Source organism: Dermacentor albipictus, chromosome 2, assembly GCF_038994185.2.
Source record: "Dermacentor albipictus isolate Rhodes 1998 colony chromosome 2, USDA_Dalb.pri_finalv2, whole genome shotgun sequence".
NCBI lineage: Eukaryota > Metazoa > Arthropoda > Arachnida > Ixodida > Ixodidae > Dermacentor > Dermacentor albipictus.
In genome coordinates, this window is record NC_091822.1 from 173,137,169 (window position 1) to 173,151,340 (window position 14,172).

The 14,172-nt window shown below is 41.6% G+C and overlaps 1 protein-coding gene across 3 annotated transcripts in view; it reads left to right on the forward strand.

Annotated features, from left to right (window-relative positions):
* The window catches only part of Camta (Calmodulin-binding transcription activator), a 560,381-nt gene extending 551,574 nt beyond the window's left edge, over window positions 1-8,807 (forward strand). For all 3 annotated transcript variants that reach the window (XM_065430476.1, XM_065430477.1, XM_065430478.2), the window contains 2 exons: window positions 510-630; window positions 2,109-8,807. In XM_065430476.1, the coding sequence (XP_065286548.1) occupies window positions 510-611 (102 nt within the window). In that variant the 3' untranslated portion in view covers window positions 612-630; window positions 2,109-8,807. The remainder of the gene's footprint in view (window positions 1-509; window positions 631-2,108) is intronic.
* Window positions 8,808-14,172: the final 5,365 nt, after the last annotated feature.

The following is a 14,172-nucleotide window of genomic DNA, read 5'->3' on the forward strand; positions in this document are numbered from 1 at the left end:
TGGAGTTCAGCCGACATTTGTATAGTTTCTCACAGTGATGTTGCAATAGCAGTATTTTGTATCTTAAGATGCACGATACATTATTTCATGTATTGGAAATACAAATACCGATGCACGTCTTGCCAGATGTATCATGATACAGGTACAAGATACCCGAAAAATATCCAAGATTGTATCTAAGATACATGTGTCTAGATACATGTATCTACATGTATACATGTATACATGTCTAGATACATGATACATCCACGCACTGTCTCGGGCACATCTCAGTCACATCATAGTGGATGAGGGACGCTCGGCAGTGGAGTACGTATTTGATTTGACACAACTTAATGTTGTGCCTAGAATTCTGAAAAACTCAGTTCAAGTAAATACTTACTAACTATGCTTCGTGTCACATGTCTATTTAATTTCTGATCATTTAAGTTTTTTGTAACTTTACCACACACAACCTTAAGCTGCGTGGATAGCCCAGGCAATTGAACTTGCTGTTGCTGCCCTTTCAGATTGCAGAGAGAGCGTGCCTTAGCTGCCGAAAGAGAGAGGCCAGCAGTGGTCGTTCCAGCGCCGCCACGGCTGCCCACAAAATCCCAGGAACTGCCTTCTAGCTTCAAGGAGGCTTGAAAGGTCAGACTACTGCTCACCTGGCGTGGATTTCTTTGGTTTAAATTCTGTCAAAAGCACCTAGAATGAGAAAAAAGGCAATTCAAGAAAAAAAGACAGCCCATGTGACAGCATAACCAAGGGAAATCGCTGAGGCCTGTCACATCCAACAAGCAGGCACCCTCTGCATCAGCTGTGCTTCTGCAGCTCTTTATCAAAAAGAATTTAAGCTGTTAGTCATGCGTTGGTTCAACTAATTATAGTCACAATTATTTTCCTTTATGATCCTTAATTAGTTTATAATAAAGAGGGATTGAGGGGCAACATCCAGGCGTGGCATTTGCATAAGGTGCTTGTATATTACTGTTTTACCCCTTTCGGTATTTCAGTATAAATGCTCAGTTGTGCTCGGCGCATGTGTCCTATCTTCCTCATTTAACTTGGCCCTTGTTCAATGCATTTGTTCTAAAATAAACCAATATCAACTCACACAACTCGCAGCCATGCATTCTTTCTTTTAAAGAGACACTCAAAAGAGGTATAATGTCAAGCCACTTCACTACATTCCACTTGTGGAGTTGCAAACAGCTCAATCTCACCACGAGTGAGAGCTTGGTGTGCCAGCTAGAAAGAGTGTAAATATTAAGATGAGTGATGAGATCATTTTGAATTGCTCACATGAGCTCCTCGTGACTTCATCAATTCTTTACAGTGTCTGCTGGGTGCTAAGTAAATTGTTTACTGCTAAGTAGCATAACACTGGCAGCTAGTGTGGATTTTTACTGTGAAGATACTGTGAAATCTGTGATGTCAAACTAATGTCAGCTAATGGTGTTGGTGTGAGATTCTAAAACGCAAGTTCGGCCTCATTTGTCAACTGACAATCACTGCTACTTTCACTGGAGAATTGCAAGCCATATTTTGAAAAGATGATCTGCACTTCTAAATAGATTTAACATTTCCCCTTTAATGTGCTTTCACATGCGAAAGTAACAGACCACCCGGCATTTTTTTTCAAACCGTGGTTGAGAGTCACTTGACGGAACAGTATCTGTTCTTTCTTGTGTAAGGCTCAGTCGGACACCTGAAAGGCATCAAGTAGAAACAACATCTTTGCTAGATAACACAAAATTAAAATCAGCACAGGAGCGGAGGGTCTGTTACTCTTGCTCAGAAAAACACCTTTGAGGATTGAAGCCATTGCAGCAGAAATAAACATGGACAAAGAAGAGGACAGTACACCATGGTAACACAGACAAAAAGAGGACAAGACACCATGGACGCTTGTTCCCATTGTGTACTGTCTTCTGTGTTCCATGTTTCTTTGCACTACACTGGCTTCAATACATGTTGACCAATGTGCCCAAGAAGTATTACTGCATTACCTTTGAGGATATAAGTGGGTAAAAAAGGTTACCCTATTCTTAGAAAAATAAATTCTGAGTTTTTGGTTGCTGTGTTAACCACTCTCGGATGTCCTCTTTGTCCTTATCATGTTTCAGCAGTGTGAGCTCAAGCGACAAGTGCATGAGGGAGAAGGAAACGTCTGGAGGAGAGGTGATGGTGGAAAGCTGCAGCAGCTTTGCTGATGCGAGAATTTTGGTTTCCACGCAGCGCTTGGAAGCCACAGCTTCAATTACTTTCTGCATACATATGTATAACGCAGTCCCTGCCATTTGGGTTATATTGAACATGTACTTTTATGTCCTTCACTTTTGCTGTTGCGAGAAAATGCGTTTGTACAAGGTTGTTGCTTTTCTTGCCCAGAGTTGTGCATTCAGTACAGAGCGCACTTTCAATTTGCGTTGTTTACGTGGCATCGCTTGTTCAGGTTGCTAATCCAGCACATTACTTGGCAGTGTGACCTCAGAATAGAGGGATCCTTTTTGTGAACTTGGAAATTAATTTCATGTACTGAAAACATTTTGGGCATCTTTTTCTTCTTTTGCACTTTCTTTTTACACTTCTTCTTTTCTTTCTCTTTTCTTTTTTTCAACGTATAAATTCTCATAAACCTTGTTTTACACATTACTTCCCATGCTTTATAGCCTTCTTTTCTTCTGTGTTCATGACATAAACATACACACAAAAGAATACGCAGTATGGTACAAATGTTTGTAAAACCATAAAAGCCTCCTTCCTCCATTAGACACAAATCTTTTTCTCTGCTGCACCTTTCATCTTCACCACAAGACACGCACACAAACACACTCTAAAAAAAATTTAAATGAAGGGAGAGAGAGGTATGGAGAGTATTGTTTGTAATGACTGTTCGCGTTTTCATCAGTAATTTATCTTCAGTGTGACTTTTTAAATGTTGTCTGTAAAAAAAAAAACACAAAAGCTCAGTGTTGCCTTTCGACACAGGTTCTTATTTTTATGTTTTCTGCGAAACTGTCAATCACTCCATATTTTGCACTTACCAGTATATGATAACTGCTGTGTAAACATAGGACAGGACGCGAGTTCTGCAGTGGATGTCTCTCAGTTTCTTTGTTGTTGCTGTGTCATCTCACTGATATATATTTATATATACACATATTCCTGTTGCCAGAAACGCTTGCTTGACAATACGTTAATAACCATTTCCGCTGCTGCATGGAAGAATTATTTTTGTCCACCGTGAAGGTGGCGGTGTTGTGCGCACAGAAACACTCTGCCTGCAAGCTCCCAAGAAAAATACAAGTAAAAAAACAAAGCCGAAGTGGGACGATGTTGGTCTCGAGAGGTCAGTCCCGGTACAAACAATGTTCTGGCATGAATAGTCAAGGTGTCGGATGTCATTACTGAAGGCAAGAGATAAACACGAGGCCAGAGTGAATGCCCGTAAAGCGAATTTACTTACACGGCGCAACTGCTGATATCTATTATGCTCGCAAATAGAAAGGTAGTAGAAACCACAGGTAGGCATTCTGTTTATTGAAAAAAAATGAATACATTGAGTGATGTTTGCACAGGAGTAGCCAAAGTAGCAGCTTCTTTCTCATTCCAAAATCCAGATAAAGTTTTGCAGCTTCACTTACATGCACAGAGAAATTATCAGCTGTTTATTTCCCAGCTTCATGTGCATGATTTTCCCAGTTCTCTGAATCGAACTCGAATTTTGCTGGGAAAATAGACTGTGCAGCTGTCGAGGATTCACGAAATTTAATCGTCTAGTGCTACAGTAGTGAACCAGGTACAGAAACATTCGGCGCACAGTCAGTGTCAAAACTCTGCAGGGCGTGATTTCTGCAAAACATCTTTATTTCCTAGCAGTTCATGCCCACAGCCAGTGAAAGCAAACAACACCATATTGTTTACATATACACCAGTACAGGCTAGGATTCCTACTGCTATGCTGTGGAAACATACAGTTTTGTTTCAGATTCCACAGCTTTTGATGCCAACTGGACGCACACGCTTTAGCACATTGGTAGACCGGAGCACCTGCGTCTCGCGGTATTGACGCATACGAGGGAGTGTTATGAAATACATCTTTGTTGCTGACTGTTTTTGCTCGTGCCGTGCATTGGTGTAACATTCCCGCCAACGCCTTGTCTGTTCTTTCCTGTTGTCACATGTCCGTGCCATAGGTACAAACTATGTAGTAAGGTGAAGAGAAGGTTGTAAAGGAATTGTTGCTTCTTTAACAGGGCGCTGTTGATGGATGCCACATACTTTTGATTTATGGTAAGGCCAGCCAGTCTGTTTGCCAAGCACATGCTCATCAGAGGCATGTTTCATGTGCTCAGCTTCTGTGTTGCTATGTATTCTTAGGGATAAGGCTGCCATGGCCACTAGTCCCTCAGGTTTTAAGTGCTAATCTATTTGAGGCACCACCTGAACTTTCGGGAGTGAAGGGTGTTTTGTTTGATGTTTAGCATTGTGCTCAGAGATTCCTGTGGTAAGGACCCACCTAAGAAATGCACCTCTATATCAGGACGTCCAAATGAGCCTGCTGAAGCATAGCACCACTAAACCTTTTGATGAAAAAAATTTGAATTGCACTTAGGTGTGAAGTTACAATGAGCAAAGGTTTAGAGTTGTGAGGTCAGAAAGTTCAAAATTAGTTTCATGCCATTTCGTACCCCAGCATAAAACTTGTTACGAATAACTGTAACAAGTGTCTAAACCATACATATTGCTTTTATATTTGCACATTTTATCACTGCATGTCCTTTGACTTGCAAGGTGAACTATCTCACACCTTATGAATGTTATCACAGCTGTTATTGAAGAGATGACAGCTGCAATTTGTGCACCTATATGAATGCTACTGTGCAAGTTATTCTGCTGCCTCCACTCTCATTGGAAATGCTGCCCGTGTGGCATTGTTTTCCAACTGAGAGACAGTGACGTGCCAACATGTCTTTGTCGGACGATGACATGTGACATCACAGTACAGCTATCTCTCATTTAAGCATCCCATTCAGACACAAAGCTCAAAACCAGTATCACAACAAAATTACGACAAGCAGCTGAAAGAGGCAAAGTTGAGTCACAGGGCTGCCTTCAGCTCCTGAGATCAAAAGTGGTGCGTCAATTGGAGAAGCATTCGAGAATATGGGGGTAATGAAAAACAAAAAGCATGCCTGCAATTTACTGGCAAGTAGTGTGGAGTGTTAATTTTTTGCTTGATTGCTCTTTGGAGCATTCATGCCACTCTCAACAAGCTACAAGCCATGTGCTACCGCCGCTGCTCCTGGAACAGAGCTAATGCAGCATTATTTCAGTCTGTTAGGAATCTACGGCAGAGCAGCTGCTCACCTGTGCTTACCTAATGGCGAACAGTTAATGGGCTCACAGCTCACACTAATATATTTGAAGTAAACAATGTGCTGGACATTGTTGGTAAGCAGTAGCATTTCCAGGTCCTTCATGTACTTGTACGAGGAATGACTTCAGAAAAATAAATACTACGGTATACTCAGTGTCCCCCTTGCCAAATCTACAACTAACAGCAAACATTGCTAGTATTTTATGAAGCATTGCAGGGCATATTATTCAGGCAAAGGCGAAGATGTTCTGGGAGCTTGGTTGAATCAGCTTCTTGAAGCTTTTGTATTACTTGTCAAACATACGTAGCCTGGCTTATATTACATGCCCTTCCCAAGGTACATGGATTTTATATGTGCCAGTATATTTGAACTCCCGGGATTAGTACTGTCCTTCTAGGTAACTAGTGCTTACACAACCAAGAGCAGCGGCCTTTCTTTTTCTATATATAGTACGCGGAACTCGGGCAACTAGGGTTGCACATGTAGTTAGAGTAGCTTTAAGTTAAGTATTAGCAACCAAGCATCTCAGAGCACCTGATTAGCAATCTAATCCAAGGGACCTGCTAGATTCATAGACGTGTTGGGCATGATTTCTCACTCACACAAATCCAAACTCTTAAGGAGCAATGTGAAGCAGCACAGGGATTCAAACTAAAAAGAAGCCAGAGGAGGCAACAGGTATCTGCAGGAATGGCCAGAGAGAAAGGATCTCTCGAAGTGTTAAATGGGGTGACGGGGAAGAATGCATTATCTGCGCGCGTATGTCGGTGATTCTTGTTGACTGTCTTCGATGCCAGAAACTGTCCACATCCCAGAGGCTGCTTGTCGCATATACCCACGGCCCTCCTGCATCTGTGTGCGTACCTGTGTTGATATTCTGGTCATGTCTCGATGCAGTCATGTGACGCCAGCGCGCGTCTGCGCGCAGAGTTGGCCGCATGTACATACTATACGTGTAGTCACACTGTATACCCAGCAATGCAGTCCCAATGTACTGAGGAGAGGTTACGGAAAAAAAAAGCAACATACAAGACATGGTAGTGTGCTGTCTTTTTCTTAAAAAAAAAAAAGCTTTCACTTGTAAGCGCTACCTAACTATAACTACTCTCTAGTTTCTTCTCTCACCGTCTCTACTTCAAGTGAAGTATACCAGTACAAATACCACCCCCAAGTCCAAGTGTGATGGGCGTTAGTGAGCGCCGTTAGATGTGGAGGAACCCAGGATCGTTGTTGCCGTCACTCTTGCTTTTGCAGAGGGGGAGAGAGAAATGATTTGGTCTCTGTGCAAGGTGTGCCCTTACATCTGCATTACAGCACAAGCTTGAGCACCATTTGTATCTGACATGAATTTAATTTCAATTTGTTTGGCTTTGAATTGAGGCGAGTCATATAATTTGCCACTGTGTCGTGCAGTGCACACCGATATTGTCACACACACTGCCCAAGTCAAGGCTGTTTCTGTGTGGCCAATCACTCCGAGTGAAGTCTGGCAGAATTTGCTTAGCATTTGTTACCGAGTAATTTTGATTAAGCTTGCATCTTAAAACGCACAGTATGACTGTGTACGTGTGATCGATTATATCTGTAATCATACACATGACTGCACCTGATTTTTCTTTTATTTGGCAAAAGGAAGACGATATGTGCAGTTTCAAATGACACACCTCTGTATTGCCTGTACACACGCTGTCTCCTGGACAGAGGCAACATAGTGATGGGTTAACAATGTTTTCATACGAACACTGATGTATTTGTGTAAATTGCAGAGCAGAGGTGCGTCTGCTTCAAATGCCAACCATGAGCCCCATGTAAAACCCATCATATTTGTTTGAAATTGTACATGAAAAACATTGCAAATTGCAACATTTATGATTCCTCTATCTGAATACCTTTTTATTAACAAACATTGTAACTACTCCTATAAACCTTTTACATCTTTCTTGGGGAGCCTGGTATCCAAGTGCCAGGATAAACCGTATTCCTTAATTGCTATGCACTTCAGAGCAGCCTGGATGACAACGCTGCCAATCTCAGAAGCATTTGTCTTTCGGTATATTTTTTTTCTCTCTGTGTAGTTTTGCTTTGCTATTCATCCATGCACTGAACATTAACATGCATCTTTGTAGGTGTTTTGGTAAGCTACATGATCAGTACAATGTGCAAGCCTGTTGCAACTAGTCTTTGAAATCTCATAACGAATCTCATCGCGAAGACATGCACGCCATTTCAATGGAGAGACACCAGGATGTTGGATGCAGAAGCTTTAAGCTTTGCCGCTCACACGCCAGTGTAAACACGCTGATGCTGCATAAGCAGCAGGAAAAGAACAAGGCGAGAGAACATGTCTGGAAAGCCCATTTAGCCTGGAAAGTGTGCTGCGAGAGGAGCAAACCAGCATAGATACACTTCTCTCTCTCTCTCGCCATCTTTCTGTCACTCTCTCTAGTACCACACCTATATACACACATATATAACTATATTTGTGCTCAGAAACCTTCATCGCGAGATGTGAATAATCGTGATAGCACAAGGTGTCGCTGTTCTTGAGTTGTTTTGTTATTTTTGTTTCTCAGTGCTGTTCGTTTGTGCAAAAGCTGGGTCGCCCAGCGCCAATACAGGGCCGTCGGTGCAGACTCGAATGTCGACGCGGCCGTTACCTGATGCCCCCAGAAGGGAAAAATTCGAAGATTTCTTATTTTTCATGTTGAAACCATTTTTCTACTGTTGCCCCCATGTCCTTTCCCTTGTCTCCTTTCCTCTTCCCTTTGCTCGATACATTTGTGGTGTCCATAGCTGTTTTGTAATTTCTACCTAGGAGTCACTTGTAGAGTTTGTTAAGAGCCTCGTGTTAACGATTTTTTACATATATATAATATATAAATATATATATAATATATATATTTACTGCCAGTTCCTTGGTATTTTTGACGACTGAATATTTTTGCAAAAGTTGCAATTTTTTGTTTTTTCTTGTTTTTCGGTTCATGTTCACCAGTCTAGCTGAGACATCTTGATAGCGAGTGAAGAAAAAGCTGCTGCATGATTGATTGCTGCCGAAAGGAAGTTACGTGGTCGGGGTGTTGAGAAGAATAGTGTTGAAGGGGAGAGACATGTTAAACGTCTGTTGAGAGCATGAACGTGCTGGCTCGGAGGCAGAGCTAGTAAAGTCGTTGTAAGTTCTGTGAACGTTTATTTTCCCCCACCCACCCCCCTCCTTTTTTTCAAACTGCGGGGCAGAGAAAAGTGTGATAGTTAAAAAGATGCTTTCATCAAGCCACACCATGTGGGCATGGACACTCTTCAAGCTGCTGTTCTTGTTTCCTGTATCGCGATTTTTTCTTGATCTCATCTGTTACCCCAGCGCCATGTTATCACTAATTTCTCATGCGTGTTTCACTGTGTAAAAACCACAAAAACAAATAAAAACTATTCTTCCTTTCACCATTCTCGGTTCCTTTGTGCTGTTACACTACAGCAGCACGATTACAGTTAAACCTGTACATAACAAAGTCATAGTCTGGACAAAATATTTAACTAATATATTCATTATAAAAAGCACACAGTTGTGCTGGCAACTGTTTACACCTGTAGCTAGTGCAGAACCATACCCATTTGCTGGCACCTTACTTTGTAACACAAAGGGGCAAGCCTTTGCTCAGTATTAACTCTGTTTACTATTTGTACTTGGTGCAAGCAGTCAAAACATGTACGTTTTCCATCATTACCCAAATTAGGATTGCACATCTGGCTTGCTTTTGCAAATGTTTAAACTTTTTCCTACTAGCTTACATTTTCTACTTCTTTTTTGCATGCATACAGACATCTACTTTACCCATGCTGCACCTGGCTCTCTTCTTTTTTTTTTTTGTGACAGCGAGCCTTCTGGCATAACAAAATATTTAAATGTCTAGATACACGCTGGATTCTCGGCGTATATTTGCTTTATCAATATGTTCGTTCTATTAAACATTGAGCACATGGCAGAGATACTTGCAAAGGATGACATACCTTTATTTATGCCCTTTAGGCTTCATTTAATTGTGGCATTTCAATAACAAATTGCGCTGAACTTACTGTAGTGTCGGCATCATCAAAAGCAATCACTAGCACAACAGGGAAATTTTTTAAATAATTTTTATTGCATCCATGAATGTGACCACTACACTTCCACAAAAAGAAATGGTGCATGAATATTAATAAACTAGTTTGCATGAAGTGTACCTGAAACACACCCAACAGTTTTACAAGCCTCCACCGTTTTAGATAAATAATACCAAGTCACACTTATGCTATATGCATACGCTATGTGGATGACTATGCTGTGAAACCACATTGTACTTTTTTTATGACAATGTTTCTTGTACTTGGTACTGTGCTACTGAAAGATGTCAACAGCTCTCTCTTTTAGAATTTCCTTTATTAAGGCAAAAGCCTTAGATCTCTATGAGCCAAGGAAAGCCAGAAGCAAACCAAAGCATTTACAGCCATCTATAAAAGATGATTAATGATTAGCAAAGTTAATTATTGATAGGATTAAAATGGATTAAGGTTGGATTAAGGTCGATTAAGATGTCCTAAGGAGGACTGAGGTGGATTATCATGGATTAAGATAGATTACAGTATGCTTTACAACGCTTTTGCCTTCGCATCTCTTAGTCGCTAGGTAAGGACACTTGGGAATTTTCGCTCCCAGCAGCAAAGAATTCTGTGAAGTATTCCTGTGAAGATGAAATCGCAAAGGGCCATCATGAGACAGCTGTTGAATACTTCAACATTTGCTTTAGTAATGTTAACTATCCTAATGAACAAGCGTGACTGGAATTTCTTGTGCCAGATACTATTTATTTACTGCACACTATGCTGTCTATTGCACTGATGTAGGAACCAAACACGTATACATCAGATTTCACTCCTCGTGCAAGAAATCGTCTGTTTCTGTTCGTGGTGTTGAAAGCTTGGCGGTACTACTACCATGGACAAGTGAAATACGAGCAGGTTAGGGCTAACTGGAATGCCCTCTTGTAACTAATACGCTCCCTGTTACCTGTAGGAGGTGTTCTACTTTACATTTGCATGCTTACATTTCCTTCATCCATAACAGCAACTCCCCCCACCCTCCTCCTTATTGTGCAGTATGAGTGTTTTTGCAGACACTTTTACTTGACAATGCGCTGCCCACCATTGCTCCCCTGCATCTTCTATGGAGCATTTACAAAACAACAACAGTTAAGTTTGTTCACAAAGGAAGCAGTTGTCTCATCATCACTTCCTGATTTCGATCAACAGTTGACTCTGGCAGATCACCAGCACGTTACTAGAATTTCCATTGAACCATTCAGTAATATTTACCACAATTTAATGTGCCATCATAAAAAAAAAAGATTGCACCCTAACTGCTGCAATATCACAGGAACATGGGACCAAGTCATGTTCACACATGCTGCAGTGGCCAGAATGCAATCCCTGCTGTGCAGGCACTCGTGAGACTCGTGAGTAATCTTCATGAACAGCAGAAGAAAACAAAGCTTCAATCACTATGAACCACATTAAGCCACTTTGCAACGCAATCGCGAACAGAAATAAAGAAACCACTATTTTGCACCATGTGGCCAGAAATGGTACAAGCCATACAGAGCTTTAGTGCCCCCGCAGCAGGCACTCGTATTGCTAACAGCCCTGCACCCTTTGCAGACAATGTACTGCTCCCTACCCCACCAATTCAAGAAGAAATAGTGAAAAGATCCTTCACAAATGTATGCCAGTCTGAGAAACTGATACATCAAAGACAGCAAGGCTGTATTAGCAAGTTTTCACACCCTTCAGAAGTATAATAAGGATCTGTACGCCGGCTGTTCTTAGTAACGACTCCGATGCTGGCTGTGTTTCAGTACCACACCATAAGCTTTCAGTGCCGCAGCCATACAAACTCCTAGCTGACATCTAACGCGGAGCCGGTAAAAGGCAATGTGAAAAACAAAAATAACAAATTAGTTGTCTACTCAAATAAGGTATACGCAAGGCAACTTTTGTTTTATATTCATTGAATAATTAGACTTCAAAGCAAGAATTTGGAACTCTACCTCTTTTATTAACATTTGATATTGAGCATGCCAACCTTCACCATCGCACGAAAACGGCTGCGAAACACTTTAACAGCATCGCTGTTTTTTTTTGTTTTTTTTTTAATCTGTGCCTCCAGCTCACAATAGCAAGGAAACAGCATGGCAACCCTCTGCACAGCCTTCCTTATTTCCACTGATGCACAGCTTTGAACCTAAGCTGGAAAAGTGGTAGTGCAGGACATCAGCATCACATACTCAAAAGATGTATGGTGGTCTAACATCTAAAGGCAACGCACCGGCTATGGGCGGCGCCATAGTGGAGGGGACTCAATTGATTTTGACTACATGGGATTCTTCACCTAATCCAAGTCCACAGGAGCTATCGCCTTTGTCCCCGTCTGAGAGCTGCTGCCACAGCTTTCATACCCAGGAATCGAACACAGGACCTTGCTCTGAGCCACAGAATGCCATTATCATTAAGATGCCGTAGCAGATAGGTCATTGAAATTAGGACCATGCTTAAGATAATGAAAACTGTCTGAAAGCAGCCACCTGCTAGAATAAACACATCTGCAACAAAAATATCTGCTCAAATACGAACTTCATGGAAGCACTATGTAGAATTAGCCAAGTCTACTGTCAAATGTGAAGCACAGAAAAGTGTGTGCAGGGTTCAAGCACGCACATTACAAGTTCGCGGAGCTTCAGGGCTGCTACTGTACAGCCTTTAAAGTATAGCCATGGTATAGCTACCTAAGTGACATAGCCTGCTCCACTATGCAAGTTCTCATGTTTTATTCCTATTGTATGCCTGCAAGGGTGAAAATGTACCATTCTTTTGCTCCGATTTTATGTTTGTTTGCGAACAGTTAATGTTTTGAAATATGTGAAAAGTATTCTAAAATTATTTGCATATACAAAGTGACAACGCAATTTGAAGACCAAATCGAATAGGAGACTATTCAACTCATTATTTGAGAGTTTCGAAAATTCGCAGACCGCTAGTGACTAGTGTGCTAGCTATATACGAGGGCGAATCAGAAAGTCTTTGCCCAAATTTTTTAACCAAATTACGACTGTAAGTGCGAAGTCAACATATCCATTCCCAGCGGTGGACCTTTCTTGGGCCGGCCCGGCCTTATCTGCCGCTAGCTCCGCAGCAGGGCTCTGCTATCAGCTGTTGATGATGGCGGTTGTGCTTCACACGTCCATGGCGTACGAGCAACGAATTGTGATTCATTTTCTATGGAGCAAGGCATGGACACCCATCGAAATCCACAAGGAAATGCAGCCCACGTATGGGGAAAGGTGTCTCGCTTTGAGAAGTGTGAGGTGGTGGTGTTGTGAGTTTGCAAAAGGCCATGAGGACTCGCATGACAATGAGCGTTCGGGGAGGCCATGTGCACCGCTGACTTACGATAGAGGCATCTCAGGTTTAGTGCTGCGATGGGACAAATGTGCCTGAACTGGTGTGGGACTATGTGCAAAAATAGTGTAAGGTGCATAGAATAGTATGTATATTTGTATTTACCTGTATGTACCTTATTTTGGCTAATAAACAAAGGGGGAAAAGACTTTCTGATTCACCCTTATATATAGAAGGTCCTTCATTTTCGGGCAAAACTTGATAACTCCTCATTTTTGCACTACGAACAAAATTTATGAAAATTGGATTAAACCTAATTTCTCTCCAAAGTTTTCCCTTTTGTAAATGATAAAAATAAATGCAGGTGTCATAAAACTCATCAACACTGCCCACAGGGTGTCTACCAAGTTGACATTTCCAAGTTCCCCGAGTTTTCCCCGAGTGCCTTTGCAAAATTCGCTGAGTGATGCACAACTATGTGTTATGTCAAGACGGGCTGAAACCACGTCGTCTGATGCTGTCACTCTCTAGTAAGTGTAGTAGTGGCAGTGAAACGTGGTCGCCCTATAAAAAAATACACGTGTCAATATGAAAAAATTTTAATAAAAACGACTTAATCCAGTTTGAATACTAAGGAGTAGTGTTTATATTATTCAAAAAAAGAATAGAAAGCAGGGGTTAGTAAAATGCACAGCAAATTAGATGTCTTCCAAAAAAATTGCAAATCGAGTCAGACATCCTCAAATACGAATAAAAGGGAGATGTATACAGAAGAAAATATTTTCGAATGTGAGCTATTTTTATCAACTGATAGCAAGCTCAGTGGTATGAGGCCCGAGCTTTGTCACAATCGAGATTCTCACTCAACAGCTCGCAAGTCCTGACATACTCTCAGCCCGCGCATGACGCCTCAATGTTGTGTTTCATTGCTTTAAAGAGTTTATTTTGGTTTGGATGATGGACATCTACATCTCGGCATCAGCCAAAACTTTTTTCTTTTTTTGAGCTCAAGCTCCATCAAAACGGAGGCAGCACGCTTCCTTTTCTGTTTATTCCTCAATGCGTAGGTTCTTTCTGTTCTTGTCCTCCTTCCGCCACTCGTTCGCCCCACGGACCATTTGAAGCATCTTGGTCAGTTGCACAGTCCACGTCCGATTTTTCGAACTCCCTAGGGGCCGCGATAACGTCCGAAAAATTGGCCAGTTGGAAAAAATAAATGCATGTCATTTACTCCCCTAAGGGCTCAAACCTCCGCAGGCACATTCAAAAACACTCTGAAGGCCTGTCGGTACACGTATTAGGCATATCCGTGCTCGTACTATAACAGGAGATACCGTATGCACGGGTGTATAATTAAGGAATGCATACTGTGTCCCGT